The sequence below is a fragment of the Clinocottus analis genome, unplaced genomic scaffold, assembly GCF_023055335.1.
Source record: "Clinocottus analis isolate CAN_PGR_092001 unplaced genomic scaffold, fCliAna1.0.p SCAF_21, whole genome shotgun sequence".
NCBI classification, from domain to species: domain Eukaryota; kingdom Metazoa; phylum Chordata; class Actinopteri; order Perciformes; family Cottidae; genus Clinocottus; species Clinocottus analis.
Genome location: NW_027175943.1, coordinates 11,655,071 through 11,665,181, shown reverse-complemented (window position 1 = coordinate 11,665,181; position 10,111 = coordinate 11,655,071). Strand labels below are relative to the sequence as shown.

The 10,111-nt window shown below is 43.5% G+C and overlaps 1 protein-coding gene across 1 annotated transcript; it reads left to right on the top strand.

The window, feature by feature from the left end:
* The first annotated feature begins 4,762 nt into the window (after positions 1–4,762).
* On the top strand, positions 4,763–9,731 carry si:dkey-6n21.12 (schwannomin-interacting protein 1). The gene is made up of 7 exons (XM_068587233.1): positions 4,763–5,105; positions 6,136–6,460; positions 6,619–6,740; positions 7,566–7,659; positions 7,742–7,852; positions 8,174–8,291; positions 8,379–9,731. Exons 2-7 carry the CDS (start codon positions 6,173–6,175, stop codon positions 8,477–8,479), a joined length of 834 nt encoding a protein of 277 aa, XP_068443334.1. The 5' UTR covers positions 4,763–5,105; positions 6,136–6,172; the 3' UTR covers positions 8,480–9,731.
* The last annotated feature ends 380 nt before the right edge of the window (positions 9,732–10,111 follow it).

Below are 10,111 nucleotides of genomic sequence, written 5' to 3'. Positions count from 1 at the left end.
CTGGACGATTCCTTCTTTCCAACATATCAGGTTGTTTTTTTTAGGGGGATACTTTTTCTGTCGAGGCCTTTTTTTTGTCTTGTTTTTGTTCATTACTTCTATTATGACCACTATTCCCATTACCTGCTTCACTTTGTCCTGTGTATTCCTCATGTGGTAATGCCATAAGCTGGGTGACGTGTGGAAGGGCTCCATGGAGCATGACCCGCGCTACATTTCTCTCTGTATTGGGAAAACCACTGAATGCTAGTTTGTCGTGAGCAGACGGTTTGTAACACTCAGTGCAACTGATCGTTGCTTCCTTCATGTTTCAAAGGTTCACTTTAGATCAGCGTGTCGGTTAAACAAGTCATGTTTATGTTCACAGCCCTCCTCATCTTTTGCTTTGTCAGCATTTTAGTGCCATACCTGTCTTATTTGCATATCAGGGGAGTGGCGCGGGGAACAGAGGAACTGAAAATGTCTAATAATGTTTTGTTTTTTAAACTGTCAAGATGTGATAAAGTTTTGCTGCAGTTTAAAGGAAGGCAGTGGAACTTGCTGAAGAGCGGCCACTGTGCTCTCACTGTAAAGCCACTATAACTATATATATCTATATATAGATATATATATATATATATATATATATATATATATATCTATATATATATATATATATATATATATCTCTATATATATACATATCTATATATATATATATATATATATATATATATATATATATATATATATATATCTCTATATATATACATATCTATATATATATATATATATATATATATATATATATATATATATATATATATCTCTATAGATATAGATCTATAGATCTATATATATATATATATATATATATATATATATATATATATATATATATATATATATATATATATATATATATATATATATACATATACATATATATATATAGCCCCTCTAGAGTCTAGCCCTGTCAAGGAACCATTTCTCCACTGAATATCCGCACTGAATCGTGTGTGTGTGTGTGTGTGTGTGTGTGTGTGTGTGTGTGTGTGTGTGTGTGTGTGTGTGTGTGAGTGTGCGTGTGCGTGTGCGTGCGTGCGTGTGCCAGCCATCCACTCAGTGTCGTGTGCAGCTGTGATGATGTCATCAGCATCCCTCCCTCCCCGTCACCGTCCCCGCCGCTTCGTTCTCTCTGCCGGTTACCTTTCCACTTCTTTTTCTACTTTTGCCCTTCCGTCTCCCTCCCTTTGTATTCCACCTCTCATCCTCCCTCTTCCTCTTCTTCCTTTGATTATTTTTTTCCCACCAACTGCCCACCACTCTCCACTCCTTCCTTATCCTCCATCTCCTCCCTCCCTCCATCACTGCTCCTGCTGCCCTGCTTTCCGCCCTCTCGGTCTTCCTCCAGTTTCATCTTCATCTCCCATCAACCTCCACCCACCCTCCGGTCTTTCTTCTCTCCCATCCTTGCTTCATACCCCCTCTCGTATCTTTCTCCTTCCACCTCATCAAACTTTTTTCCCCTCTCCATCATCTCTCCTCCCTTCCTCGTCCATCTCTGTCGCATCACCCCCCTCCTTCCCCCACCGCCCACCCCACCCATCTCTCTCCGTCCGTCCTCCCGCTTTCTCGTTAGTCTAATGGAGGCAGAGTAATTCACTCAGCGGCAGGATAATGTGACAGGGCGCTTGCTCAGCCTCTGACCTGCCAGCCGCCAGGACACGATGGATGGATGAATGGATGGATGGAGGTGGAAAGGTACAGCAATGAGGCAAGAAGAAAGGGACAGAGGAGGGGAGGAGAGAAGATGTGATGGAAAGATGAAAAGACAGTCGCAGAAACGCATCATTGCATAACTCTCTCTCTCTCTCTCCTAAGAAAGCGCTGCGAGAGTTTCAGCTTCCACATGTGGCACCGATGTTGAATTATTGATGTGGAATTAAGTTTCAAACTTCACACTCAAAATGACACAAGCTCCCGTTATTACCAAGTGAATTATTAATGAGCTACAACGTAATATTCCTCACCAAGAATTTGATCGCCCACCTCCTCCACACTCCAAAAACCTGCCACCCTTTCATTAGCGCTGATGCCGGAAGAGGACGACAGACGACACATCTACGTGCAATTGTGTTTCTGATTTAAAACATTTTTTATGGGCTTATTTATTTGAAACAGTGGGTTTATTTTTCATACCTTGATTACAGTAAAAGCTTTTTATTTAACAGCATTCAAATCTGCAAAAAGTAAACTGGGAAAAATGGTTCATATTTGTTTCTGCAGGAAAGTCTTGCAGCGTGGTATTTCATGTGATTACGACCAAGTTCCATAAATGTATAACAAGTTATCCTTTTTGCACAAGATCCATATGTTGCACACGTGCATTAATATCTTGTGAGAAGAACAAGATGTTGCACAGCTAATTAGCTGGTTGGCAACACATCTGGATCTGGTGTGCAGAAAATAATAACGTGTAGTAAACATCTGGACCCCGCAAGATACGGACAAAGGTTCCATGTGTTGTGTGCAGGGTTTTGTTTCGTGGGATGAAAACTAGAATCCTCATGCTGTCGTTTATCGTTCAGAACATTTGGGACTCTCCAAGAAAACTCACTCATCTGCTTAATGAGACTTTTGACTTTGGCCTTGTCATCTTCTGTCCATCCACCACCCTTTTATCACTTTGTGTGTGTGTGTGTGTGTGTGTGTGTGTGTGTGTGTGTGTGTGTGTGTGTGTAATGTACTCGCTGTACCAGTCTGCCGACCTCTTTGCCATTTTTATTTACTAACACTGGGAGGGAACTGAATCTGCGCTGTGATTGGCTGATGGCCGTCCCGCCGAAGTGTCTCTGTTGGCATGTCAAGCTCCTATTTATGGGTCGGAGTAGAAGTAGTCTAGCTTTAAAAAGAACTAACTATGAATAAAGGGTTGTACCTGATGTCTAAAATACCAGTGGAGAATGCATGTGTGACTGGCTGTGTGAGTGACAGCTCCTCTCATCCAATGGGAGGCCCCGCTTAAGCCCTCCTTCCCTTGCCCTCCTATCAGATCCTTGTGCATGTCCTGACGTCCACCCAGTATCCCGTTCCAAACTTGGACTGTTATTTTCTGTAAAAATTTGTACTTTTGAACAAAACTATTATCAAAGTCACTTAATATATATCTAATGTTAGGTACGTTTTAATGTTAGCAATAACGTAAATACATCAGTAAAGGAATATATTTGATATTTAAATGCAGTGAAAACATAACGTGATGAAACAACAATGATGATGGATAGAGGTTGTGTTTTTAAAAAGCAATATTATTCTAAGTGTAAACATAAAATGAGTGCCATAAATCTTCTTTTTGTTCAGTTTTGTTTGACTTAGTTTTTCAGGTCCTCTTCCTCATTGTTGTTTGTTCCGGTCACTAGTACTGTAAGTGTTGAAGGCTTCTGTAGCTTCCCAGTATGTCTCTGTGTATCATGAATGCTGACTTGGTTAAGCTATAGCAACAGAAATAAAGACGCCCTGCTGCTTCTGTCCACTTTGAGCTGTTATTGAGTCTCCGCATGCACCGTCCATCCTCAACGGCTCCAGAGTCTGAGTTCACATAGTAGTAGTTCCTGTTCCAGCACTTCTGTACAAAGTGATGATTGATCACTGCATCAGATTATTTTCTGTGGAAATTCATTATCACAATGCAAAGGGGGAGAAGATGAAAAGTTGATGAAGGACAAGAACAAAAAATACTTGTGGTACGTCAGAAATGAATAGTCATGAATAATTAACCTGTTTTGTAGACCCCGAGGGACTCCAGTAAAAGAGGGAAAAAGAGAAACGTGTTTCCAGAGGTAATATAAGATAATATGGTATCCTTCAATCATTGATGGTGGTTTCACGTCGCCCCCTAGTGTCCTTTCTGTGTAGCTACAGAGCAACTGAATTTAACACTGCATGAGCAATTTTTTAGTCATGTCATGTAATGCAGCGGTACCCAACCGGTCCGCGGGCCCTTTTGGTACCGCGCTGCAAAGAAAGTCTGCATGAAATATGTTAACTCATTATCAATGTCGGAATGATGTTTTATTTTTGGAAAATCAAGAGGTCACGTGATCCGTTACCCCACAATTTAAATCCACAAGTGAGCAAAATATGTGCGATATGACGGTCGCCTTAAAAGTCTGTTTCAGACGAAAACTCTGCCGGTGTTCTGGATTCAAATAAAGGCAGAATATCCTGAGACACTGAAAACCTGCTTACATTTCCAACAGTCTTTGTGAAGCGGGTTTTAAGTTAAGTTACGGAGTAGAAACAAGCTCAGGGCTCCCACTAATTCGGCGTATTAGTGAATTATATTTTAATGCACTTCATATTTGTTTTTATGCCGGTCGTCTCATTTTATTACGTCATATGATCTGTGAAAATGTTTTGGTTTTTTTTTCTTTTTTTTTAAGCCAGTGTGTGGGATTTGGTGTCATCTGGTGGCTAAACAGTGGTACTGCCGCTAGGGGCTCAGGGCCTCCTCAACGTAATATTACTGTAGGAGTTACGTAGTTCAGATGACAACTGGTACACACACTACCGCAGTTTCACAACCAGTGTAGGGACGAAACAACATATCTCTCGAGCGAGTCTTTGGTTTGCTCAGTCTATTTACAAACAAGGGTCCATATGGGTCAGCTATCTGCGTTAAACTAACGATACAAATGACTTTTATTTTGAAGGCAGTGACAGGAAGTCACGGCATTGAATTTCCAATTGCGAAGTTCTTCTTTTTTTTCTGTACGTGAAATTCCTCAAGTTAGTGTCTTTTGTTTGCACGTCTGGGAGCAAGAGCAGGGGGCTATCTGGCGTTTTCTAGTTTAACGCCTTATAGCAGCTCGGACGTCTGGTGTGAGTTAGTGCGCAGACTCCGGCGAAAAGGGACCCGAGCGGCTCTCGTGCACTTCTTCTCCTGTCGGCTTGGCTGAGAGCGAGGGCAGAGGAGTTCAACTCCTGATGGGAAGGAGAGGAAGGGAAGGAGGGAAGACACCGAGGAGGAGTTGAGGAGGGAGCGGCGGTTATGTGGCAAAACTTTCAACTCCGCTGACAACGAGAGCCACAAAGAGTTGCGTTCTTAGTTTTCGGAGAAAGTGGTAAGTTACTCAGTTTTTCGGACAACTACTGAAGCGTGGCGTGAAACTAAAGTTCCACACTGAGATTTGAAATCCACGCTGCGGGTCTAACTTTGCTTTTAGGCCGTTCTTTGAGTCTAAACTACCGAGGGCTCGAGTCCAGGTCCCCGCTCCTCCACCGGGACGAGGACGTCCTCTTCTTCTCCAACTATCTGAATTCACTCACCAACAGTTGCGTTCAGGGCCGTTTGTGTCTTTATTGATCCGGTAGCTTCTGATATCAAAACTATACTCCTAAAGATTTGACACAAAAAAAAAAATGCGTTTTTGATTTGACAAAAGAAGTGCAATAATAAGCACAAGTAGTCCGACAAGAACTGTATTTACAGTACATAATGTCTCCTTGTTTTAAAGAACTTTATGATCAAAGAGTGTGAATTCAGCTTTCTTTATGAAATGTGTATAAATATGAGGAATATAGGCGATGAATATATTGATAAAGTCTTTCTGCTGCTTCCAGTGTACTGCTGAAACAAAGAACGTTTTTTAAGTCTCATTCATTCTTTTATTCAACAAATTCAACATTGAAGTCACAAAAGGCATTAAAAAAATACTTTTTCTGCCATGCTCTCTAATAACTAAAAGTGCAATATCGCTTTCTTTCACAAGTTGACATTGCAATGGTGGTTAAATTCAAAATATATATTTGTGCAACCCTTCTATGACATGTTTTGGTCAGTGCCTGAAAAGCATTGATATGTGATGCCCAGTAGCTTTCTGTTATTTCATGTTTTCCTCAAGTCAAACCTTAGAAAATGGCCCAAAACGTGTTTTAAATCAACGTATTGGCAAGTATTGTATATAAGAAATACTGAATCATGTTTATTTATTTCGTGTTGTCCCCAAGGTAAGCACCACCCAGATTGCTAATAAAAAAAAGCAAGCGGTGATCCCCTCAGCCTCCGTGGGTACAGTCCTGGTCTTATGCAGCGGCTGCGTGACATCATTACAATCATACTCATTTATTAATACAGAGTCATCTGTCCCGTAGGGGATTTGAACCCTTTCAAACTTCCGGCCGTGCAGAGATGGAAGGAGAGAAGGAGAGACTGAGGCAGCAGCGAGAGGAGAAGGAGAGCAACGAGGCGGAGGAGGACGACGACGAGGACGACGGGAGGAGCGACGAGGACAATGACGCCGACGAGGAGGAGGAGGAGGATGAGGAGGAAGAAGATTCAGAGGGCGCGGCCCTGGTCTGGCAGGAGGGCTACGGCGAGGACAACCTGGGCCTTCCCATCATGCACTGGGAGGCGCTGAGCCTGCGCATTGCCGAGCTGGAGAAGCAGGAGGAGGAGAACAAGGAGAAGAGGGCAAAGGTCAGTCGGTGTGAAATGAGATCAAATGAAAGACACAAAATATCCACGAGCACAGCAACACGGGTGAAGTGACGGTGTCGGTACAGATGTTAGTATTGAGGAAAACACACACACACACACACACATTAAAAACAATCTTTTTGTTGTTGTTTTCCCAGAGTGGAGTTTCTCTGGAGCGAGGCAGAGCGCCGGTCAGCTGGTCGGAGAGAGGGAGGAGAGCGGAGAGCTGGGAGGACGGAGACGACGCCTGCAACAGCCACGTGCTGGCACTCACCTCCCGGTACACACACACTCACCTGTTACTCATGAGTGTAGTGTCGTGTGTATGTGTGATGTCATTTGCACAACGCGCCCCAATCTGACTGTCAAGGGTTTTGTTCGTATAATAGAGGAAGAATGTTGACAGTACTGACAACAGTGTATTGTAGATTTCTACAAAGAAACAATCAAGTATGAGAACATTTCCACCTGATATTCCAAGATTTAAAATGATAAAAGTAACCGACTAGTGGAACCTTTTGAGCCGCAGTAACGTTGGGATGTTGGGATGTACCTTCGCTGTCATTAAGGCAAGTGTTTTACATCCAGGCTTTTTTCACAATTTGTTTACAAATGATTTTATTGTCACATATTGATAATTGCGGCTCCAATGAATGCAGCACAGAGGAACAGTGTTTATTGGTGCACCCATAGACCTGTTTGAGCCACGCAAGACACTGAATCCGTCCGCGATTTAGATCCATTAGAAACCGTTCAGAGTTTCCTCAGTCGGCGGGGTTGTGGGATCAGTTCTTCACTCATGAAATAATCATGTCACGATCTTGGACTTTGTGAAACCCAAATGAGTGAATGAACACATCCACTTCTGTTCAGCTCTATTGCACACACCAGGCTAAAAAAACCATCAAACCCAGAGAGCTGTGCGAGAGCTTCGGCAGCTGTACCTTTTCCCGGCCACCAGGTGTCGCTGTTGCAACAAAGCCCAAAAGCTTTGGATCGTTTCCCTCATTTTTACACGTTCCCCTCCTGCTGGTGTCCTTCTGTGACACTGATCACTCAGCCAGACTTCACGTGATGAAACGACCGTCTGTTTGCGTCCCCCCAGCCTGCAGACCCAGATGAATCTTCAGCTCTGCTTCATCAACAACAGTGAAAGTGAGGAGGAGGAAGAGGAAGGGAGGGAGAGCAGCAACGCGCGGGTAAACTAGCAGCGTCACAAGTTCAGTTAGATGAGCTGCAGCAGAGTCTGCTCTGTGCTAACGGGATGTAACCTCTGCTCAGGTCCAGAAGAATCCGCAGCCTCCCGCCAAGCCGGAGAAACCCAAATCCAGAGGCTTCAGGAACACTCTGAGGAACCTACGAGACCGACTGAGAACCGACCACAGAACGCTGGTGAGAGCTCCACATTGACGTGCTGTAGCTGAGATGCAGACATGTTCTTCTCTTTTTCTCCCAAAAACAAGCTTACTTTTTGTCCTTTTCCCTCCTCTTTCCTCGTCTCCTCATCGCCTCCTCCTGTCCTTTGCTTTCATCCTCTCCTCTCACCCTCTCCTGGTCTCCTCAAACTCTCTACTCCTTTCATCCTTTCCCCTCTTCGCTCCTCTTCTTTCTTTCATGCTCTCTCCTCTCGTCTCGTCCTTCCCTTTTCCCTCGTCCTCTCCTCTTTCCTCTCCTCTCGTCGTTCCCTTTTCCCTCGTCCTCCTCTCCTCTCAGGCGGCAGCTGGCAGTGAGCCTGTAGTCCAGAGAAGACATGTGGAGCGCAGTGATCTACAGAACTTCAGTCCCAAGGACCTGAATGCTCTCTGCTCGTCTCTCAGCCAGACCATTCAAGGTACTCTCCCGCACACAGCAAGTACTCTGTGTACATCAAAGTCTTCACCACAACGTTGACCATGTTTTTCTCATCCGTCCACGTCAGACCTGAGCTCAGACCTGGTGGGCCGCCTGCAGGTCCGGGACCAGCTGAGGACGGAGCAGGACGCCATGCTGCTGGAGGTCCAGGACCTGACGTCGCTGTGAAGCGGCGGAAGTTCACCCGTCGACAGACATTCGATGTCGATTGTTGCGAATCGGACGTTGCCACAGAGGCCTTCCTCGAACATCTCAGTCGGTCCCTCCTGCTGTCGGCCTGACCAGCCAATCACTGTGAAGAGTGTCCCTCCCTGAAAGGACATGGACATTCAGCTTTCATGTTATTGTCTGCGTTGTGTATTTATGAGGAAAGTGTCTACCCGCAGCGGTTTCAAACGCACGACAGATCGAGCTTTGTTTGTCGCGGTCACGCTGTCGGGGCCGTACGCTGCGGCCAACCACTAAAACAGCGTTAAACGCAACATCCAGGAAGTAGATGGTGACCTTAGAGGCACATGCTGCGGGATCAGAGATAACCGGGGTCCCTTCAACGCAGCTTAGCAGCCCTTAAAGGCACCTTGTGGCGCCTTTCGACCACTAGTAGCGCTGTGGAGCAACTTGTCCATCAGCAGGTCCCCGTCCTGTTTCATCACTACGAGTACAAAAATAGCCAATGTTCGGCCTTTTCAAAAGCAGAAAGCGGAGCATCTCCTGCGCACTTAAGGTGGGCTGACCGTTAAGGTGGACTCTTGAGTTTGGCTCGTTCGTTTTTATTGTAATACTCCTTCAAATTGTTCATTATTAACATCCCTACCACAAAGAACTACGATCCTGTTTGCACCAGAAAAATACTGAATGTTGAAATGTTAGTAACAAAGTTATTATTCTAAACTGTAGTGGTGCTTTTAAATATTAGTACTCAAGTGTAAGTACTTGTACTTGGTCTCGTTGATCTGTGCATCTGGGATCACATCAATCTGTAAGGTGGGTTATCTCTTGTCACAACGCTTCAGTGCGTTGTTGCGTTTCTCATCTTTTCGGCAACATAAAGGGACTCCTGTTAGGAAGCTGCTAGTTCTGCCAGCCGAGCAATCTGTCTTTGGTTTTCTACTTTGTGTAGTTCTCTGATCCGTTTTTTAATTAGTATTATTTTGTAATTTACGTTTATCTTTGTGTAGCCTTTCTTATGTACAACAAATTAAGCACATTTTGGTTTTCTTCACCAAAGTGTTTTTCTTTTATATGAAAGAAGAAATTTTAATATTTGTATTTGTAACCAATTAATTTTGTGACAGTCTTGGCACAAGTTCTTGATAATTTGCCTCATACAAACACAATACAAATATGGCTACTTTGCCTTTTTGTTTTGTTTTTGTTTGCTGTTAAACTACCGTCAATAAAAGTCAACACTTTCTGCTCACATTGTTTCATGTTAAAAGCTTCAGGAAGTGTTGACTTCATCCACAATAGCTTAACGGCTAATTAAAAAAAGGGAAACATTTTAATTATGTTGAATTTACCATTTGAGCTATTATAGTGCAGTTAATTTTACACAGAATTTATAAGGAACAGTTAATTATTTGATACTATATGTACACGGTTCCACTTGACGCAGCGGGTCAGACAGAACATTCACCTTCAGTATTTCAGAGACAGAAATCTATTAATCTGCTTGCTGTCTCATACTAGTACTCAGTGTTGACGTCTTTATAATGACTGATCAATAAAGATGAACTCCTTTATGTTATTTAACCCGATGGCGCCGCCACATGATTCACACCTGTTAATTAGCTCAGATGT